The 23,068-nt window shown below is 37.7% G+C and overlaps 1 protein-coding gene across 50 annotated transcripts; it reads right to left on the bottom strand.

Annotated features, from left to right (window-relative positions):
• LOC124304396 (uncharacterized) lies at window positions 1-21,449 on the bottom strand. 50 transcript variants are annotated; one of them, XM_046762538.1, is made up of 36 exons: window positions 21,037-21,449; window positions 18,497-18,600; window positions 18,323-18,385; window positions 18,149-18,211; window positions 17,975-18,037; window positions 17,801-17,863; window positions 17,627-17,689; window positions 17,453-17,515; window positions 17,279-17,341; window positions 16,931-16,993; window positions 16,235-16,297; window positions 16,061-16,123; window positions 15,887-15,949; window positions 15,713-15,775; window positions 15,365-15,427; window positions 15,017-15,079; window positions 14,843-14,905; window positions 14,669-14,731; window positions 14,495-14,557; window positions 13,973-14,035; window positions 13,451-13,513; window positions 13,277-13,339; window positions 12,751-12,947; window positions 11,982-12,086; window positions 11,781-11,892; window positions 7,452-7,674; window positions 7,173-7,298; window positions 6,986-7,090; window positions 6,704-6,886; window positions 5,038-5,166; window positions 4,776-4,940; window positions 4,587-4,687; window positions 4,264-4,457; window positions 1,279-1,448; window positions 570-731; window positions 1-291 (listed from the first exon to the last, which is right to left on the bottom strand). In XM_046762538.1, exons 1-36 carry the CDS (start codon window positions 21,232-21,234, stop codon window positions 58-60), a joined length of 3,768 nt encoding a protein of 1,255 aa, XP_046618494.1. In that variant the 5' UTR covers window positions 21,235-21,449; the 3' UTR covers window positions 1-57. The 50 variants fall into 50 exon arrangements, with proteins under 50 accessions (XP_046618494.1, XP_046618492.1, XP_046618493.1 ...); XM_046762536.1 differs by lacking the exon at window positions 15,713-15,775 and adding an exon at window positions 15,539-15,601; XM_046762537.1 differs by lacking the exon at window positions 16,061-16,123 and adding an exon at window positions 15,539-15,601.
• Between the last annotated feature and the right edge of the window lie 1,619 nt (window positions 21,450-23,068).

Here is a 23,068-nt window from a genome sequence, read left to right as displayed (position 1 = left end):
ACAGTTCACTGGTATATTTTTGACACAAACGGCTGTTTCTTGAGATGAAACATAAACTCATTGATAAGGTGGGAGTGCTTCGGTATCACGACCGAAGTCTATACCGTCGAGGTGAGGAAAATTATATGTTTTTTCCTCAGGGCGGACTTTGGTTCCCGTTTTGCACTGCCAGGCTTCTCCAAGGGCTTCGTTATTGGCGGCAGTTATCGCAATCCGTAGTCGGCTTGGCAAGTTTTCGTCTTCGTAGAGCGATCTGAAGGATGTTGTGAGAGGCTTCTTTGTGCATTGCATCTGTAAATATTGGAACAACAATTACGAGCGGTCAAGTGGTAGGCTTAACAATGAAAAGCGTAGTGCGTATCAGTCGAAAATGATCTATGATCTTTGCTCTTTACCAACTGCTCGGTTCCTCTGTCAGCACGTACTGTGATTTCTCTATGAGAATACAGTATTCAGCATCCGTTGGAGCTTAACCATTTCCCGTTAGACTAACTTAGACGTTGAACATACAACGAACAGCGACCACATGCATAAAAAAAAAGTATTACAAGTGTCAATTAGGTAGGCACCTGAGCATAGGCCAAGAAGAATTGTTGTATCTCGTTAGATTCCGAGTTCGAAAGCCAGGGCAATGGTATTTTAGCTTCCGCGGGTAAGTTTAACATCGTATCGTAGGCGAGTCGCAGGCCGGCGTCGTCTGAGAATCTCTCATTGAGACTGAGGTCGGATATCTGCAAATTCAGTCAATTCCAGACAGTTTATTCTGGTTTTATTTATGAGATTAAAAATTGGGGTTACAATGACAAAATACATGATGTTTTAAATTATGACATTTTCCTTATTACATGCGTAATGACACTAGTTTGACCAAATCAACAGTCCAGCGAAATTGAATTGAATTCTACAAGGCACTCGCTTAGGGCATCCGAGCAAAATTATAATTATTGAGCGTAGTGAAAAAATCAATTCTATCCATTTACGCGTGCCGGCGAGTTATAGAACATTCAAAGTATGCGTCCGGTGTGAATTCGATAAAGACTTTAACGAACGACTTGTTACATAAAACTGAGTTGGTACAATTTTTTGAAATCATCCACAACTTTAGCAATTAGTCAGTCGGGATTTATCATAATTTATTGACGATTTACCCGAGTCATTCAAACTTTGCTCAGAGAATACATTTTCAGAAATGCAAAAAAAAATTATTTTACTACGACCCCATATTTGATTTGTCTAACCAATGAATAAAACGGACAATGCTGAACGTCTGTGGCTTACGCTGTAATGAATATTTTGAGAAGTCGATGGCAGGAAGATGGAGTCCATTTTTCCCCTCAAATTTTGGTAATGGTTTTTGTAGTCGCTTCTGTAAGCTATATCATCCTCCGTGCTAGAGCAGAAAACAGGCGCCACGCCCCTACCTTTCCGACCGTTCAGGTAATTTATGCCTGAAAAGAGATTAATAACTGTCTCAATATCTCCTATATATATCATCATATGTATTCTCTCAGCTGTTATCAAATCTGAGTTGTCTGTCTGATCTCTCGCGACACAGTTCGCACATATCTCGCTCAAATAAAGTATATCTTTTATTGTGTATTAATCATGTATTGACTATCTTCAATCATGATCCCGATTCACTCGCTCTTGTCTTCTGTCACTAATTCACGGATCCCACGTCAATGATCTAGCTATCTTTGTAAACATTAATATTTTCGGGAATGCCGAGATTTTCGGGAATCCGACCCGAAACTGATAGATTTTTCCCGATCAGAGCTGAAGAATTCTGGTATCCGCACGTCCCTACTCGAGGCGTTATTATACATAATTACCGTTATTGTATGAATAATTAAAAAACAATATCGTAAAGGTTGCACGATCCAGCTTTCGGCAAATATAAGTTTCAATTTAGCTTCCACCTGCCCAATTTCCCATCACATTTCAGTCAAGTATACTGAAAAAATTTATAGTTTTGGCAAATATGAAATAACTAAAAAATCTGATGCACTCCCGGTCCTTCAATGTTCTATTGTTATACTAACTATAAAAAATGTAGTAACATCAGGTATTATCATCTACATTGCCAACGATAATCATATAGTTACGTTGACTAAACGGTTTTACTACGAAACTTCTTTGGCATAATTTATTTGCTGTGATTGCCATATCAAATTTACTCGCTCGTATTACAAAATTACATATTTTGATACTACATTAGGATGCTCGTAAGGATTGTTACGTCTGGCAAAACCAATCATAATATATCGTTATGTCGATTATCGTTGTTGTCATCCGGTCACAAGTGATGGGGTGATTATGGTGTTCTTCCGCCCAAGAATTGAACTCGTTATGTGGATAAGTTTAACATTTGTATGTAGGGTGTCCCAAAATTCGCGCAAGATTTAAATTTCGCGAAATTTGTGCGGTAAAGTGTTGCCACAAAAAATCAAAATACAGCGTGACAGCTGCCAGTTCGGGGTTATTAAAAATGGGGCGATACTCGAAGTAAAAACGCGTTTTCATTGTTAAGCAATAATTTAAAAATAACGAAGGCTTAACAGCTACAGTTTGCAATTTTTGCACAAAATCTGGTCGGAATAGTGATTTAAGTTCATCAAATGTGAGGAGATTAATTAAAAATGTAGATCGACTGGATCAATTAGTCATCTTAAACACTCTGGCTGTCGTTGAAGGACTCGTACCTTTGAGGAGGAAATTGAGCGCTGTGTCAGTGAAATTCAGCCATACTTACGCAAAACGGTAATGCAGAAAAATTACAAAAAAAGAGCGCGTATGTGCCAGCAATGCTATTGCATACACAACTCTGTTCTGTATACTTTATGGATCAATAAAAAATCCACTATTTGTAACTGATAAAGCAGGTTTTTCCATCAAAATTACTCTTTGCGCGAGTTTTGAGACACCTTATATAGTTGTCAGGAGCATATGCGATAGATTTAATAACTAAACATGAGCATGTAATCATTTGGAGTAGTTGTAATCAACAAATAAAATTCAAATATGTAGCCTGATTACGGCCATTAGGCACATCTTTCTGACATGTCAATTACTTATAATTGATCGCAAATCGGGAAAAGCTAATTTTTATCTTAAATCCCGAAAAAACGCCGTACGCACAATTTTGCTCGGGACGCCAACCCGTAGACTTACAGAGATAGACTGCGCGCTCTGTTCACCAAGCTGAAGCCGTAAGCCGTATTCGGAGAGTGAGCGAGAGAGGGAGCGAGGGTTGGCCCTCTTACTCTAATCGGTGACTCGGGTCGAAGTACAACAAAAAGAAAGGTGGTAGAAATCTATAGAAACGACTCTGAAGCTATCCCGGTTGGAAGAATCCGACTATCTTTGTAAACAGAAAAGTTGGCTTTTCTAAAAATCAAAGAAACGACTCCATCTTTTGTTGAGTCAAAGTATAAATGAAAAAAATGGTGATACAAATGGGTACCAACGAAGTACAATTGATATTAGTTTTTGAAATGTTTTTTTCCACAGTCGTGTGAGAGATTCACATAGGTCTTAAGCGGCCCCGTAACACCGCACAGTCTATCTCCATAAGCCTGTGTTCGAATCTGGGACCCCACGGATGACTATATTCTTTAATGACGACAGAATATTTAGTTAAAACAATGTCAATTCACCGCAGGTGCATCCTTGTTTACGCGGATCGGTCGCGATTTATTTTCATAAAATGATGATCGAACGAACAATTTTCCAATAAATCGGTTTGGTTTATTAAACGATACTTATCTCTACGTATATGAAAAGGAGACGTACATAATTTCCATAATTATGGCATCTATTTTCATATTGAATCGAACTCAAGCGCCGTTCGCGTAACTCGTTCGCGCTGGTTCGTTCAACTACAGAAAATCGTTAACGTTTTCGTTGCGTGTGAAATTACAGTATGGTTAACTGTTCATACACATGACGGGTTATACGTGTTGAAGCAACTACGCGTTATTTTCATGACAATCACACCGAACGTTATACGTACAACGCAGCGCCATGCGTGAAACCAACGGTAACTTCATAGCAGTCGCTACCAACGAAGAACATAGTTGCCATAAATGATTTCTTTCGCTATATTCTTGAAGTTGATATCGTCATTCAATTATCTAGTGTTGCAGCGAGGGAAGTTATATTTAATGTTTCCCCCAACTACAGTCGTTCTATGTACACATAGGTATATCACGTAGTTGTTTTGACTCTAGCATTTTTTTAGTGTACTCATGACGCGTCACGTACCTGTGAAGTCAAAATGATGAGTAATTTCATTGGCGATAAGCGTTCCAAGAGTAGCTAGCCCCAAATGCTGCGTTGACGTGGTGTAGGAACGGTCCAAAAAGCGCCAATCTACAGCTCCGAACGGTATAATTATTTTCTCGAGCTCGTATATAGATGAAGTCGACGCGTCGTACGGTTGGGCGAAGTACGTCCATCTGTGAATCGAAAATCGACTTTCAGACCAATGCTGACCGATCGGGACAATTTATATTCCCTGCGAAACTGATCATCGATTTCGTATCGCGGGGACCGTAAAAATGATCGTCAACCAAGCAAACGCATACATTTCTTCGCTTGGCCGTTTATCCAGCATCTGGTACATGGACGTTCTGTACATCTTCCGCAGCGCCATTGTGTCGTTGAAAAAATCGCCTGTGAGTTCGATCTGTGAAGAAAATATAACGTCTGTGGTTTAAACAATCCGTTCTAGCCCGCAATCCGAAGGAAGGTGTCTGCGGTTTGATGTTGCGTACCTCATTGTCGTTTGAGTTATGATAATCGGTTCGGTGGGCGGGTGTCGCGATCGAGAGACTTGCGATTTTCTTCAAAATTGCCTCTTTGCTCTTCTTCCCAATCCACTTCTGTTTCAACACATTCGACTCCAATGTTTTCCTTAATTTTTCAAACATTTCGATCACCTGAAAACACAACAACAATCGTGGTTCACAATCAGATCGATACATCGTGAATTATATGCTTGGAACGTCGCAGAATTCGAAGGCTTTATTCGCTTACCGTTCTGTCCATGACCTCGAGTTCCTCGCTTTTGAATGATGACATGTATAAACTGGATGCATGCGTCTTCATCAGGTTAGTTGCTAGTCGCTTGCAGTAATTTTCGACATCGTGGCGCGGAGCAGCAAACTGCGAGAAAAAAAACAAAATCCGGAAATTGTACGAAATAAGTTGGTTTCAAGTCGAAACTAATATTACATCGCGTTTCTAATTACTTAAGGTCGTAGGCTTAAAATTAGACGAGCTTTTAGTGTTCGTGAAGAGGAAAGGTGGTATAAATTTTTGAACTTCCCGTTTCCTTGTTCTCAGATAAGAAAGGAAGTAATTGGAATTATCCCGAAAACAAAAAGTTGAGTTTTCAATAGATCTCGACTTTACGAGATATAGAGAAAGACATGCAACCATTTTCGGATGGACGTACATATGTGTGGATGTATGTTTTTATGTATGCATCTGTGTGATCAGTTATTTCGTCCGACGATGTCTCGAGAGCGAGTTACCGGATTTCAATTAGTTTGGCCCAGTCGACGCGGCTTCTCCAAACTTCGAGCTAATTAAATTTTGGCTTTGATCGTTTTACTAGTCGGATTGTTTAAGTAAGAAAATTCCAAAATATAAAATACAAATGATGTCTCGAGAATGAATAAATAGATTCTATTGAAAATTGGTACCGTAAGGTTTGTTGGTTAGCTGATCACGAATCTGAGGTCAGATTTACGAAATCCAAAATTGTAGAACCAATATGGTGGAAAAAAATCTAGAAATATTCGGATTTCGGTAGAAATTAGTAGGTGGAGATCTTTTGGGTCATTGATAACGAATCCGAGCTCAGACTTCCAAAATTTGTGACGGTGGATCCGTTATAGTGGTTAAAAATAAAAAATCGTCATATCTTCATGTAATGGTATCTGAGGTCTTTTAAATCGTTAATCACGAATCTGAATATGTAGTTAGAAATTCGAACTGGATATTACTATTTTTTTTTCTGTGAACTTGGAACCTGCAGTGTGAGAACGGAAAGTTCGAGGGCTTATTTTTAAATATTAAATTAGGTTAAATTATAAGCTTATTTATAAAGCTGCTTATTTTTCGTTATAATTCGGCGAAATTTGAAGAGTATTATCAAAAATGTTGATATTGAAAAATTGATAAGTTATTGACAAAAGGTCGTAAGAACTGGTGCACGGGACTATTGGCCCGTTCTGAAAGGACGAATAATGCGAACCAATCACAGTAGTCCATAAGCGATATTATGTAAATGAATAGATCGAATTATGTTGAGAAGTTTTCATAATGGTTTCACTAAAAATGTTTAATAAGCATATTTACTTATATGAATATATTATTCATAAAAACAAAGCGATAAAGGTAACAACATATTATTGTCTGGTGGATCTACTACACAGCACACTCTATTGGCCTATAGACAACCTTTTGCTTTCTAGTTTTCGGATCATTGATTCTAACTTGTTCATGGATTTGTTCATAATTTTTGTCGGAATCAGTGAAAAAACACGAGGTGACCCTTCGTCCGAAAAATCACATTTTGGCGCTTATGACTTCAAGCTATCAAACACGAGATAATAGTTTTGAATCATCGCGATACAGACTCTTCACCCCATGCATTTCGATCTCCAACGGCCCCTCATCAAATGACGAAACTTACCTCGTGATAGACATCGTTAGCGTAAATTGCGAGGAGAGCATCATTTATCCACGTTTCGTCATCAATCCGATAGCTTCGAAAGGCGACATTCTTTACAGCTCGAGTAAGGTCTTCAAGAAGATAACCATGCCAGCGTTTTCTTTCCACATTTGCTCGAGGTGGTAATAGTTTCTTGAAATCAAGCTACAAGAGTAACGATGTTTGATGAAATTCTTCGATATATCATCGGATTCTTATTTTTTCCTCTGTTGCAATGTGTAGAATTCTCTGTAATTTACTTACGAATGGCGATTGATTACGTGCCCATCTGACAGAGAGGTCATCGTCACCCTTCAAGATATATTTCTTGGTTGCGTAGGCCTTACGGATTTCATCTTCATCCATCTCCTGCAATGCAGAATCACCGTTATAGATGACATATTATAGACGATCATTGCACACGTATGGAATCAAAAAATGAGATACATGCCGGCAGACGGAAAAGTTCAATCAGCTTCTCAACGTCAACCCCGATTCGCTCCGATCGATCAAAATCCGTTTCGAAAATTTTTTTCACGCTATCTTTGATGGACGTTGTAAAGGTGCCCAAGTAGTTCTGTCAACAAAGTTTACTTCAAGGGTTAAATTTACTGTTACAGGTAATATAATTACCTGTCATTCCAGCATCGCATGTACGTATAAGATATGTAATAGTGCTATTGGATTGTATTATGTAAAAACCAGGTATCGAAGGCATACTTAATCTCACCTTGCACTCTTTGTAAGTTCCGTAGACTTCTGTCAAATTCACTTCCGGTTTGTTTCTCACCGATTCCTGCTGTTTATAGCATTCCTCTGCTCTTCTATTCGTGTAGGGGTCAGTTCTGCTGATCAGTGGCCCAATTTTCCAAGTAAACTGAACTGTTTCTGGCTCTGTGTTACAATTCCCTTCTGTTACTGCGAGGTCTGGAGTAATGTCGAATAAGAGGGCGCTGCGAATCAGACCTCATGCTTACTCGATAGGATTTAGATTTTTTTCTAACAACGAAACTTGCATTCCATCCGCGATTGCGTTGACTTGTAGTCAGAAGTGACTCGAGAATTCAAATGTTATAACTTTAATGCGTTTCGGATGTAACTGTACGACCATTAGGGTGGTTAAAAAAAAACCTTTTCTGCTCTTACCCCCTCAAATGTTAGTGCTTGATAGAAAAAAATCCTCCCAACAGATGAGCTCTCCAGCTTAAGTCGGGTGGGGGTCAAAATTCTCGTTCTCAAAAAAGAAAAAAAAAAAAAAATGTTAGTATTCATTTATTTATACATTTTTGCGTTCTCAATTTTTATCCTTCTACATGTCATCTTTTCGTATTTTTGGTCTTTCTACGTTTTTAACTGTCGGCAGTTTAATTTTCGGGATTTCGTCCCGTCGACTTTTTGGTCTTTCGCATTTTTGTACCCTACCCCTCAAATTTAACACGTCATTCATTTAACATGGGAAGTAAACATGGAAAGAGCGACAAACACTAACATCTGAAGTGGTAAGAGCGGACAAAATTTTTTTTTTTTACCACTCTGATGAGCATGCATGTGAAAAGTGCCTTTACCTCGATTTTATCACATCTTCTGTCACGTGATTTCAGCTAGAGTAATACCAAATTATGTCAAATTCTGAACATTCATTGACCGTAGTTTGATAGCAATCTTTAATAAACACAGGAAAAGCATATTTTTTCGCGAAAAGTTCAAGTTTAATACAGTACATGAGATGATTCATGTATCATGAACATGTTGTGTCGATGTGTTTGCAATACAGGGCTACCATTTGAGTCCCGCAATAATCCTACAGGAATTGGGTTTTAGTGGAATCGTCTGGATTTTTGATATGTTATAGATCTTGGCATTCTGAACAAAAGCCTTCACAGGCACGGCCCTTCCCTATGAATAGTTTCCAAGCTAGATACCACCGAACCTTACAATGTTCATTCTATTCCCAGTTTCCTTTGTGCAAGACAAACAACGAAAAGAAAATTATTTCTAATAAATAAAACTGAGGCATGTAACCGGACATGACCACCTCAAGTCTATAGACTCATCCCCTCCTGCAACCTCAATGATCTTACCTGTAGACGACGTTACCTGGCGGGACTTGGGTACAATATTTGCGTTTTTTATGTCAAAGTTTACTACTTGACCCTTTCAAAACTGAATTGAATCTAGCGCTGGAATAAAATTTGCTTAGGCGTGTATCGATTCCCTATCTTTCAAATGAGCTTTCTAATCTTTTTCAGAATGTTCCTTAACCTGTATTAAAAGCTAAACGTGGGTCCATTCTAATGTATACGAAGTGTTCATTGGCAAGATTTGAAGAAAATTTAAATTTAATATTCCTATCACTACTTTTATTATATAATTTGTGATGTTGGGAAAATTGTTAATTAAGCGATTGGATAATTCGAAAACATATTGATGATTCGGAAAAAATATTGAAGTAGGAAAAATGATAAACAATCGATGGAAATAATGTGTCCAACCCGAGAGCTTATTCCTTTTAATTATAATCCTTGAATAGCATTTATTTCTTTACAAGTGCGTTCTACATGTTAAATAAATATCGTTACATGTTTTTCTTGCGTGCACATATGATGACCACTAGGGTGTGCCAAAAAAAAAAAATTATTTTCCCAAACGCGCATCAAAATTCTGGTAGAGCATCTCAAATAGAATATCTCAGCCAAACATGAGCTCTTAATATGGGTATTTAGAGACGCCTATTTTATTATTTGAATAACACTTATTGTTAGAAAAATAGGAGGACTTTCAATTTATTTTCTCGTAAACGGCTCGACTTATAAACTACGTAAATACAGATTCTTATGGGAAGTTTCACACTATATTAAAAGTTCTGAGATAGAATTTTCCTCACTTTAACTGATCAGAAGATATTCAAGATGACTCAATGTTTACAGACGAATATATCTTAATTGGTTAGAGTTAGGAAAATTTTATCTCAGTACTTTTTTGTAGAGCGTGAAATTTCCTTTAAGAATCTGTGTTTAGATAGTTTATAATAGCCGTTTACAAAAGCAAAACAAAATTCCGATTTTTTTACGTGTTATTTAAATATAAAATGGAAAAAATTAAATAGGCACCTCTAAATATCAATATTTTGAGCTCATATTTGGTCGAGATATTCTATTTCAGATGATTCACTGAAATTTTGTTGCGTGTTTGAAAAAAATAATTTCTGGCACTCCCTAATGACCATATATGTATAATAAATCTTTTTTTTCTCATAACAGAATCTTTGCATTAATTGTTGCCAAGCTTATCTATTTTTTCATGACGTTTGAGGCTATCCTGGAAGCATAAATGTTTTTTCCAGAAAGAGAGTTGACATTAAATAGCCTACAAAACTAGAAATAAAAACAAAAGCCACACGCATCTCTTTTTTCAACTATTGAAGCTGCACTTTTTCGACTAGAAAACATGCTCAAATGAAGGAAAAGTCTTCAATATGTGGTTTTTCAAATAGTTATTGGAAATGTTGTCAACACCCATCCTTTACTAAAAACTCTGATGAAAGAAACATTTGTTCTGAATTTTCAAAATGCACAACCACTGCAATGGTCAAGGGTTCTGAAAGGGTCAAGCTGCTATTTAAGTCGAATGAAAATACTCTTATCACTCTAAAATCATCTTGGATGAAACGTTTCAAACAGGGAAAAATACGATTATATTTACGATCGTAAGAGATAAGAAATTTTTGGGTCAGAAATATTTTGTTACGGCTATTAGTAGGCGTGATGGAATTAAAAAAGAATCTGCCGGGAAATCTTTTTTTTTCGCGATACTTTTCATCGTCATGAGAATGGAGAGTCTGTCGGGCTGTTCGAAAATCTGCCGTGATGATCGCAAAAACGGCTAAACGAAAAATCTGAAACTGCCGAGACTTGACAATGAAATGAAAAAGTATTGAAAGAAAATTTAGAAGAATAAAAAATTTTCTACAGAACAAAAAATTCATACATTTTTTTTTCCAATAAAAATATAAACTTGGAAAAACATAAAGTAATTTAATGAAGAAGAAAAAGTATAAGTTTGTCGGTTAAACATTAAAAAGCGATTCATTTCCGGTAGAACCGAAAGTTCAAATTGAAAGGGATATGGAAATTTTTCATGGCAATCATTTAGGCTGTGAAAATCTGTAATTTATAGATTTTTTTATCGAGCTGTTTTCGAAATCATTGCGGAAGTTTTTCGGACAGACCAACAGGCCAGCAGACCGACCGACACTTCTATAAAAACCTGTTTCTCGAATTGCAGAGGATCGAAAACGTAAAGATTCCTTAACATTAGCAAACGTGATTTTCGACTGAAACTAATACTTCTCTTACATCAGGAGAGGTGTTGAAAAGTAATAATATTTTATGATACTATTGTATGACATTCTTTAGATGAGAAAAAGAACACTTCAATTTTTCTTAGCGTACTTTATGAAACAGTTTGGGAGATCATAGGACTAAAAATACAATTGTCGTAAAAACATGCCATTTTTCACCAATGGAAAAAGAACGGGCAACGCTATCGTATCCAGCGCACCAAAATATGTCGGAATTACACTAACTCATTCATTTACGATTTTCTCGCAAAATTTGATAACACTGAGATGATATTATTACTTTGGCATTTAGACTGAGAAATATTTTTTATAATCAGGTATAGCAACCACCGTGATGGATGCATTTATCGTGGAGTGATTGTCAGAATTCTGTAATAAAAATTAGTCATGTATGCACCAGCATGACGAGTGCTTTACCAATTTCGTATAAATCTCGTAAACTCTTCAAGATTTGGAAACGTACTTTCGAACGATTAAAAAGATTTCGTGTGTTTTTTTACGTCTAAAGCTAACATTTTTCATTGACACGACGTGGCGTCAATAGCCTAATAATCCAAACCAAGGTCTACTTACATACCTATGCTTGATTCATAAATGACTACGGCGTTTTTCTTATTGCTTGCCTTTTAAACGATATATTTCACACCTGTGATCAAGCGGGCAAAGATTAGCCAGTACAAATACTAATGGTAAGCTCACCTGTTCCGTTCGAAAAGTCTCCGGAGCGTATCGATGAATTTAGGTTGGGTATCATCCTTCCCAATGTTATCCGTGTAATCAAAACGTCCGATTTCTTGTACAGCTCGTCGAACTACAACGTGATGAAAACAATGCCTATTACTAAGTACAAAAATACCTGCCATTCATTTGATTCGGTCCAGTAAGGTTTCAATTGCCTACCGTTTGTCAATCTTTCAGACTGATTGGTCGTCTTTTCGTAATTCAGGCAGCTTTCGTAATAGTCGAGAAAGGGCTGTTTGTCACTTCGGCGTTTTTGAGCCTCGGCTAGAAAATGGAAGAGAACAAAAACAGTTGATAACGTTAACACAGAAACGTGTGTACTGCACACTGCAGCCCTATCCAGAAGTTTCAGTATACCACCCAAAACTACAAGCTTGATCTACCGAGCACGTTTTTCGGTTCAATATTAGTGTGATTTTGGGCGCATTAAATTAATGCAATTGATCGAGTTGCACGCCCGTTGGTCTTTTCCTTTGCAACTAGGTATCGCCGATTGGCGATGAAATACAAAACTACGTCCACTAAAGGAATTTCTCAGACTCTACATCGACTTATGTTCGTTAAATGTGTGGACGAAAAATCCATACGACTGGCCTCGACTCGTGTCATTGCAAGCTTCGTATCGAGAACTTATTAGATGTCTCATCATATTGCATTGTAATCTTGCATCTATCGTGGAACAGTCATACATCGACATGTTACATCTTTAGACAGTTTATTATTTTCGATTATTGTGACACAGCCAGACACAACGATTGTCCGCGTCAATGAAGTAGATCAAACCTGTACCAATACAGTGAAAAAATCCTATCGAATTATGCTTCATTTGAGTGCACGTCGGATGATTGACTCAGAACATCGTTTCTGTCGTGTTATGTTTGAGTTCCGTTCTCATGGTAAACTTGTATAATAACGTGAGATTATTTACTGAAAATTCGTTGCATTGCTTGTTCTGCGAGGTCATTTTCTATCGTAAGCTGGTTATCTTCGAACTCTCCACAAGCGTATTCATAAAAATCATCACACGCATCGGAAGAATGGTTCATGTAGGAAAGAATTCGACTCGCTGTGGCTTTGGCCATTTTTGACATAACTTCAGATAACGTCACAGGTTGCATGTGATTTCTGAAAGTATCAGTTGTTGTACATGAGGTAACACAATCGAGGAACTACAAGACAAAGTTTCATAAAGTAAGCTAGTTAGATGATCAGAAATTCTCCAAACGACTATGTTTTATACTGTCAACGAACGTTGATGATGAACAAATAAGGTAACTCACGTAGAAGGAGAAGCGTCCAGTGTTTCAGTAATCGTAGTCTCCTGCCTAGTTTCGTCGCCTGCCCTGTTAACAAAAGATGGAGCAAGTAAGCGAGTTAGCTAATCAGGAATTCTCTAAACGATTACGTTTTATAACATCAACGAACTTTGATGATGAACAAATGAGGTAACTCACGTAGAAGGTGAAGTGTCCGGTGTTTCAGTAGTCGTAGGCTCCTGTCTAGATTCGTCGCTTGCCCTGTTAACAAGAGATGGAGTAAGTAAGCGAGTTAGCTAATCAGGAATTCTCTAAACGATTACGTTTTATACTATCAACGAACTTTGATAATGAACTAATGAAGTAACTCACGTTGAAGGTGAAGTGTCCGGTGTTTGGGGAGTCGTAGTCTCCTGTCTAGATTCGACGCCTGCCCTGTTAAAAAGAGATGGAGTAAGTAAGCGAGTTAGGTAATCAGGAATTTTCTAAACGATTACGTTTTATACTATCAACGAACGTTGATGATGAACAAATAAGGTAACTCACGTAGAAGGTGAAGTGTCCGGTGTTTCAGTAGTCGTAGGCTCCTGTCTAGATTCGTCGCTTGCCCTGTTAACAAGAGATGGAGTAAGTAAGCGAGTTAGCTAATCAGGAATTTTCTAAACGATTACGTTTTATACTATCAACGAACGTTGATGATGAACAAATAAGGTAACTCACGTAGAAGGTGAAGTTTCCGGTGTTTCAGTAGTCGTAGGCTCCTGTCTAGATTCGTCGCTTGCCCTGTTAACAAGAGATGGAGTAAGTAAGCGAGTTAGCTAATCAGGAATTCTCTAAACGATTACGTTTTATAACATCAACGAACTTTGATGATGAACTAATGAGGTAACTCACGTTGAAGGTGAAGTGTCCGGTGTTTGGGGAGTCGTAGTCTCCTGTCTAGATTCGACGCCTGCCCTGTTAAAAAGAGATGGAGTAAGTAAGCGAGTTAGGTAATCAGGAATTTTCTAAACGATTACGTTTTATACTATCAACGAACGTTGATGATGAACAAATAAGGTAACTCACGTAGAAGGTGAAGTGTCCGGTGTTTCAGTAGTCGTAGGCTCCTGTCTAGATTCGTCGCTTGCCCTGTTAACAAGAGATGGAGTAAGTAAGCGAGTTAGCTAATCAGGAATTTTCTAAACGATTACGTTTTATACTATCAACGAACGTTGATGATGAACAAATAAGGTAACTCACGTAGAAGGTGAAGTTTCCGGTGTTTCAGTAGTCGTAGGCTCCTGTCTAGATTCGTCGCTTGCCCTGTTAACAAGAGATGGAGTAAGTAAGCGAGTTAGCTAATCAGGAATTCTCTAAACGATTACGTTTTATACTATCAACGAACTTTGATAATGAACTAATGAAGTAACTCACGTTGAAGGTGAAGTGTCCGGTGTTTGGGGAGTCGTAGTCTCCTGTCTAGATTCGACGCCTGCCCTGTTAAAAAGAGATGGAGTAAGTAAGCGAGTTAGGTAATCAGGAATTTTCTAAACGATTACGTTTTATACTATCAACGAACGTTGATGATGAACAAATAAGGTAACTCACGTAGAAGGTGAAGTGTCCGGTGTTTCAGTAGTCGTAGTCTCCTGTCTAGATTCGCCGCCTGCCCTGTTAGCAGGAGATGGAGTAAGTAAGCGAGTTAGCTATGCAAGAATTCTCTAAACGACTATGTTTTATACTATCAACGAACTTTGATGATGAACAAATGAGGTAACTCACGTAGAAGGTGAAGTGTCCGGTGTTTGGGGAGTCGTAGTCTCCTGTCTAGATTCGATGCCTGCCCTGTTAAAAAGAGATGGAGTAAGTAAGCGAGTTAGGTAATCAGGAATTCTCTAAACGATTACGTTTTATACTATCAACGAACTTTGATAATGAACTAATGAGGTAACTCACGTTGAAGGTGAAGTGTCCGGTGTTTGGGGAGTCGTAGTCTCCTGTCTAGATTCGACGCCTGCCCTGTTAAAAAGAGATGGAGTAAGTAAGCGAGTTAGGTAATCAGGAATTTTCTAAACGATTACGTTTTATACTATCAACGAACGTTGATGATGAACAAATAAGGTAACTCACGTAGAAGGTGAAGTGTCCGGTGTTTCAGTAGTCGTAGGCTCCTGTCTAGATTCGTCGCTTGCCCTGTTAACAAGAGATGGAGTAAGTAAGCGAGTTAGCTAATCAGGAATTCTCTAAACGATTACGTTTTATACTATCAACGAACTTTGATAATGAACTAATGAAGTAACTCACGTTGAAGGTGAAGTGTCCGGTGTTTGGGGAGTCGTAGTCTCCTGTCTAGATTCGACGCCTGCCCTGTTAAAAAGAGATGGAGTAAGTAAGCGAGTTAGGTAATCAGGAATTTTCTAAACGATTACGTTTTATACTATCAACGAACGTTGATGATGAACAAATAAGGTAACTCACGTAGAAGGTGAAGTGTCCGGTGTTTCAGTAGTCGTAGTCTCCTGTCTAGATTCGCCGCCTGCCCTGTTAGCAGGAGATGGAGTAAGTAAGCGAGTTAGCTATGCAAGAATTCTCTAAACGACTATGTTTTATACTATCAACGAACTTTGATGATGAACAAATGAGGTAACTCACGTAGAAGGTGAAGTGTCCGGTGTTTGGGGAGTCGTAGTCTCCTGTCTAGATTCGATGCCTGCCCTGTTAAAAAGAGATGGAGTAAGTAAGCGAGTTAGGTAATCAGGAATTCTCTAAACGATTACGTTTTATACTATCAACGAACTTTGATAATGAACTAATGAGGTAACTCACGTTGAAGGTGAAGTGTCCGGTGTTTGGGGAGTCGTAGTCTCCTGTCTAGATTCGACGCCTGCCCTGTTAAAAAGAGATGGAGTAAGTAAGCGAGTTAGGTAATCAGGAATTTTCTAAACGATTACGTTTTATACTATCAACGAACGTTGATGATGAACAAATAAGGTAACTCACGTAGAAGGTGAAGTGTCCGGTGTTTCAGTAGTCGTAGGCTCCTGTCTAGATTCGTCGCTTGCCCTGTTAACAAGAGATGGAGTAAGTAAGCGAGTTAGCTAATCAGGAATTCTCTAAACGATTACGTTTTATACTATCAACGAACTTTGATAATGAACTAATGAGGTAACTCACGTTGAAGGTGAAGTGTCCGGTGTTTGGGGAGTCGTAGTCTCCTGTCTAGATTCGACGCCTGCCCTGTTAAAAAGAGATGGAGTAAGTAAGCGAGTTAGGTAATCAGGAATTTTCTAAACGATTACGTTTTATACTATCAACGAACGTTGATGATGAACAAATAAGGTAACTCACGTAGAAGGTGAAGTTTCCGGTGTTTCAGTAGTCGTAGGCTCCTGTCTAGATTCGTCGCTTGCCCTGTTAACAAGAGATGGAGTAAGTAAGCGAGTTAGCTAATCAGGAATTCTCTAAACGATTACGTTTTATAACATCAACGAACTTTGATGATGAACAAATGAGGTAACTCACGTAGAAGGTGAAGTGTCCGGTGTTTCAGTAGTCGTAGGCTCCTGTCTAGATTCGTCGCTTGCCCTGTTAACAAGAGATGGAGTAAGTAAGCGAGTTAGCTAATCAGGAATTTTCTAAACGATTACGTTTTATACTATCAACGAACGTTGATGATGAACAAATAAGGTAACTCACGTAGAAGGTGAAGTTTCCGGTGTTTCAGTAGTCGTAGGCTCCTGTCTAGATTCGTCGCTTGCCCTGTTAACAAGAGATGGAGTAAGTAAGCGAGTTAGCTAATCAGGAATTCTCTAAACGATTACGTTTTATAACATCAACGAACTTTGATGATGAACTAATGAGGTAACTCACGTTGAAGGTGAAGTGTCCGGTGTTTCAGTAGTCGTAGGCTCCTGTCTAGATTCGACGCCTGCCCTGTTAAAAAGAGATGGAGTAAGTAAGCGAGTTAGGTAATCAGGAATTTTCTAAACGATTACGTTTTATACTATCAACGAACGTTGATGATGAACAAATAAGGTAACTCACGTAGAAGGTGAAGTGTCCGGTAATTCAGTAGTCGTAGGCTCCTGTCTAGATTCGTCGCTTGCCCTGTTAACAAGAGATGAAGTGAGTAAGCGAGTTAGGTAATCAGGAATTCTCTAAACGATTACGTTTTATAACATCAACGAACTTTGATGATGAACAAATGAGGTAACTCACGTAGAAGGTGAAGTGTCCGGTGTTTCAGTAGTCGTAGGCTCCTGTCTAGATTCGTCGCTTGCCCTGTTAACAAGAGATGAAGTGAGTAAGCGAGTTAGGTAATCAGGAATTCTGTAAACGATTACGTTTTATACTATCAACGAACGTTGATGATGAACAAATAAGGTAACTCACGTAGAAGGTGAAGTGTCCGGTGTTTCACTAGTCGTAGTCTCCTGTCTAGATTCGCCGTCTGCCCTGTTAACAAGAGATGGAGTAAGTAAGCGAGTTAGCTATTCAGGAATTCTCTGAACGACTGTGTTTTATACTATCAACGAACTTTGATGATGAACAAATGAGGTAACTCACGTTAAAGGAGAAGTGTCCGGTGTTTCAGTAGTCGTAGTCTCCTGTCTAGATTCGCCGCCTGCCCTGTTAACAAGAGATGAAGTGAGTAAGCGAGTTAGGTAATCAGGAATTCTCTAAGCGATTACGTTTTATACTATCAACGAACGTTGATGATGAACAAATAAGGTAACTCACGTAGAAGGTGAAGCGTCCGGTGTTTCAGTAGTCGTAGTCTCCTGTCTAGATTCGCCGCCTGCCCTGTTAACAAGAGATGGAGTGAGTAAGCGAGTTAGGTAATCAGGAATTCTCTAAACGATTACGTTTTATACTATCAACGAACGTTGATGATGAACAAATAAGGTAACTCACGTAGAAGGTGAAGTGTCCGGTGTTTGGGGAGTCGTAGTCTCCTGTCTAGATTCGCCGCCTGCCCTGTTAACAAGAGATGGAGTAAGTAAGCGAGTTAGCTAATCAGGAATTCTCCAAACGACTATGTTTTATACTATCAACGAACTTTGATGATGAACAAATGAGGTAACTCACGTTAAAGGTGAAGTGTCCGGTGTTTGGGGAGTCGTAGTCTCCTGTCTAGATTCGACACCTGCCCTGTTAAAAAGAGATGGAGTAAGTAAGCGAGTTAGGTAATCAGAAATTCTCTAAACGATTACGTTTTATACTATCAACGAACGTTGATGATGAACAAATAAGGTAACTCACGTAGAAGGTGAAGTGTCCGGTGTTTCAGTAGTCGTAGTCTCCTGTCTAGATTCGCCGCCTGCCCTGTTAACAAGAGATGGAGTGAGTAAGCGAGTTAGCTAATCAGGAATTCTCTAAACGACTATGTTTTATACTATTAACGAACTTTGATGATGAACAAATGAGGTAACTCACGTTAAAGGTGAAGTGTCCGGTGTTTCAGTAGTCGTAGTCTCCTGTGTATCAAATTCGCTGACAGGCATTTGACTTGTTCCATCATACCCTCCTTGTAATCCATCCTATAATACAACCAATGTATTACATTGTGTTAATAAAATTGATTTGATCGCGATGTTTTCATAAGCATTTAACCGTTATTACGCCCGTTTCACATCGGATCCGCTGACTGTCGTCCGGTACCGGAATTGATTACTACATAAGTTTACACGCATTCTACTAAGGTAACCTACTACTTAAATTACTAGAAGTATCAGCATCAAGATGTAACGGAGATAAACTTCGTCGTTAGTAAAACTGACAATATGAAAGGAATATATTCATTCTTATATACAATGGTTAGGTATAAGAATAAATCGTGAATACCCTTGCATATGTCTTTATATATATTCAGATATAAGAAAAGTGTCATTACTTGTTCGAAAAATAATCCTAGTACAGAAGTAAAATTCAGGGATTCCAGTATCAATTTCGAGGTTTTCAAAATTCGTGTGAAATTTACAAGCCGTGTCTTCGCTGGTGAAAATTTCTACAACTACGAATTTCCAGGGAAATTCGGAAATTTACGTACGTTTTTGTAGAGAATTGTAAATATGCGTAGCTTTTCATAGAAAATAGTAGATATTCATATTTTTTTGTACTAATTAAATTATAGAATGTTATAGTTTTTTTTTTTTTTTTTGATAAAAATTAAATAAAATCACATTCATTCATAACAAAAAAACTATGCATTTTTCGATTTTGTACAAAAACTTGCACAGCCCGAATGTCCCCAAAAATTCGTAGAAATTCCTAGAAATCATTTTTACAGACGCACTCATCTCGTCCAATATCGCGAACTGAGAGAACTATCTGTACTTGAAAAATCAACATTTATGTATTCGAATTAGAAAATATATTGAAATTTCGTGATAACTGTAAAATCAACGTAGTTGGATCAGCTATATGGTTAATAACTATCTCCTGTATGCATGCTAAGCACACAACATCAACTGTAGAGAGTATTCGACTTAACAATAACAAACCCTCAAATCAATTATACCAATCGTCAAATCATGTACATGAATAGTGAAATATTTTTCTGCATTTTAATAATGAGATCCCTGAAATCACGTCTCTCATTGTCAGTGCGAAACATTTCGTTTTATTTCCACGACTGTAGAAAAATTATACCGTTGTACACATTCACCAGTAAGAAAACGAACATAGATTGATATCGAAAAATTATCAAACAAAATGATTTACAAAAACACGATAAGAAATAGTATCTCCGTTGTACTATGACTGTAGAAAAATAATCGGTGTTGGCGAATTGATATTTACTGCATCCTATTTATAATGCGTTTTGTACACGTCTCCAAGCTTCGGAAAATTAGATTAGGATAGATGCAAGTTTCGATGACATTAACTATTAGTACTAAAAATCTTTTTTTTTCTCTTTTCCGTCTAACCATGTTTGCAGAGTTATCGTCAGTTAGCATCAGTTGAGACCAGAATCACGATAATCCGCTTATGCGTTCTCGAGACATTGTTGGACAAAAATTGATTACACACACCCAGGCGTTTGATCTGAAAATGGTCGGAAGAGATTTTCTGGTGAAACCCAATTTTTCATCGCGGTAATTACAATAGCTTCCCCACTTCATCGCAGCTTACAGGAAGTCCGAAGTTCAATGTAAAAACTGCCAAGCAATAGTCGATCGGCATAGTATAATAATATTAGATTGTGCACCAAGGAGGCAAAGTGGGTCTTTTGACACCGAGCGTAAGTTTTTAGGCCCTTCCAATCAGTTACGACTATTCCAAGGATCTCGTTACTCGGAAGATATGATCTATATCTGTTGTAACTAAAATTGCATAATTATTACTTTGCTTAGGAGTTTGAAACAAGCTGACAATAAATCGTCACTTTTGAAAAAAATGGTGACTGAACGAATGTTTTATGAATCCGAAAGAGGTCTAAAAAACGCTTGATAAACGTCTCTAAGGAATATGGTTGAGTTTTATGGGAAACTTTTGAAACTTACTACTTTCGGTAACGTACATCTCCAATTCTAAACAAACAGTCAAATAGATTTGAATGAAATTTGGGAAGAGAATCAACTATTCGATCGAGATATGAGAGAACTTTTTCGAATATCACTCGAATATCAATTACAAGATGGCGGTGGCCTGATCTTGAAAAATATTTATTACTATCACAATATTATTCTAATTTTCCTAGAATGCGATAACCACGACCTCTCATATTCTATTTACCAGAATTCATTGTTACTTATTCATAACTAATCCGTTCCAAAAACTTTTACTTTATCGTTCAAATTGTTTTTACCAAATCTATCCGTTTTATCCACTGTATCGTTGCTACTACGGCATTATTCTCGTATGAAAATTTTTACCGGTCTAAAATATTCGACCATCTAACAAATCAAACTGAGCTATCAAGGACTGGGAATGCGATCATCCAGTCTTGCTTATTATGAAAAAGCAAGGATTACCTGTTTTCCTACGATATTATTATCCCTCGACGCTTCTTTACTTTTTGACACCCACAATATGCACAATGTGATAATTATGGCACAAAGTACAAGAAATAAGATCAGTTTAACGATAAAGAAAGGTTTTCGTTGAACTGGAGAAGACTCCGTCCCACCTCCTTCCACAGCATTCACGTCGTACGACCTATAGGTCCGCATTTTTTCTAATTTACTTCGCCGTATTACGCCTATAAAAATTTCTTGTATATCTTTTCAAATCTCAAACTCAAAATTTCCTAATATGTTTCAAACATCTACCGTGCGCGCAGCGGTTTATTACATTGCGCGGTCGGATCAGCACGGAGCTTTATATGTTTAATGGTTATCAGTGGAAATATTAAAATACAGGAATGAAGAGAAATGCCTGCTCAGAGTTCCAGTGATTAAAATTAACTGACTAACTTCTGGGATTAATAAATGCTAATGGTTCTCGGCTATGCCGGTAACCGGATGTGGTTAAGATAAACCTATTTTATCTCAAAACCGCAAGTACGGCTGTGACCATTCGACGCGATTTTCATTTCATATGTAAAAGGTAAAGGAATATGTCAGAAGAAGAAATTGAGATGTTTCACCGTCTGGTTCTGGATTGTAGGAATTACAACTAAAGTAAATTGTTTGAAAACCCTTGAACTGATAAAAAAAAACCAAGCAAACATAATTTTCGCTTCGATTGCAGTTAAAATTTGTATTTCATAAAATCTAATACCATCGTAAGTAGTGATGGTAGAGATAACGATTTTACAAGATTTTATAAGTTGGCTTGTTTATTGACGACGTTCATTATATTGTTGAGAGTTAAAGAAAGATAAATTATTACGTTATTGTTACGTTGATTATTAAGCAGTCATTTATCAGCACCAGAACGATGGGATGATCCGATTTTTTGGCCAACCTTGTTTCAGATTCGGGCCAGTTCTGATTAATCAGAATAATATCTCTCGCTAGTTTTTCCGGCGTGCTGCGGATGACGTGAAAATAGTACTTTGACAATTATTATGCCTCGACTTTCTACTTATTCCTTCAAAGATCTCGAAAATTTCGAACTTGTGCCAACTAAGCTAGGTATATTTTTTAGCCAATTTCACTAGTGCAAGTTATTTAAAGTCCAAAAATTTTTTTTCGCGCACATGAAATACCTGTGCACTATTATCGATACGTGTAGTAGTTTTCAGTGACAATTAATTTCGGGGAGAAAAAATTAAACAGTATTTTATGATAATTTCTCCAACGAATAAGGATATATTTTCAAGGTAACTAATCTTGTCCATACGTTATAAACGTAAACAGCTGAATAATACAAAAAAATTGCAAGCAATAAAAAAATGTTACAAATAAAATTTGTTGGGTATCGAGAGGCTGAATCAAACTTTGACCTTCGCTTTGGCATTGGCTTCATTTTTAGATTAATTCAAAGTCAACTTTTGTTATTCAAATGAGAATACCTACCTTTGACCACGGATTCCGAAAGAGCATTGAATACTATATTCGGATGGGGATCCATGTTAGGCTCATTTAAGGGTCAAATTTTCGCTTGGTGCAGGAAAGCTGGTAAATTGTGATATTGCTGTTTAGGTCAAAGAATGCCATGATAAGGTATGAAAATCTGCGGGCGTAACCATCGCGGAGAAGGGGTCTCCTTATTAATAAATCTTTGACTCTGTACAGACTTGTACCTTAAGTAACCCCGTCATGCAATGCGTCATTTAATGCATTAGTTTGGTCTTTGGGGCCATTTTGTACCCACATCAAAAATACCTATCATTGGCCAAGGTCACCGATGTATGGCATTCTTGAATCTTCTCTCCCCAAACTTTAAACGCGTTTTTCTCAAAATGGTGTTTACAAAGTCGGTGACCAACATTACTCGAAAACGGCTAAACCGATTAGTCTCAAATTTTAACACGAGCTTCTTAAATATATTTTTTAGTAATTAATCGAAGATTTTTTCTCACCGATAAATATTTTTTTTTTTTTTTATAAACAATTTAAG

The sequence above is a fragment of the Neodiprion virginianus genome, chromosome 5, assembly GCF_021901495.1.
Source record: "Neodiprion virginianus isolate iyNeoVirg1 chromosome 5, iyNeoVirg1.1, whole genome shotgun sequence".
Lineage (NCBI taxonomy): Eukaryota > Metazoa > Arthropoda > Insecta > Hymenoptera > Diprionidae > Neodiprion > Neodiprion virginianus.
The sequence above is the reverse complement of the archived record's forward strand: the minus strand, read 5'-3'. Positions and strand labels throughout refer to the sequence as shown.

What these genes read in the sequence shown, in the direction of transcription:
- LOC124304396 (XM_046762538.1), bottom strand. Translation starts at nt 21,234, where the DNA reads ATGCGGACCTATAGGTCGTACGACGTGAATGCTGTGGAAGGAGGTGGG. An exon ending in CCGGACACTTCACCTTCAAC is followed by an intron (nt 14,906 to 15,016) that starts GTGAGTTACCTC and finishes TCTTTTTAACAG; the next exon opens with GGCAGGCATCGAATCTAGAC. An exon ending in CCGGACACTTCACCTTCTAC is followed by an intron (nt 12,948 to 13,276) that starts GTGAGTTACCTC and finishes TGATACTTTCAG; the next exon opens with AAATCACATGCAACCTGTGA.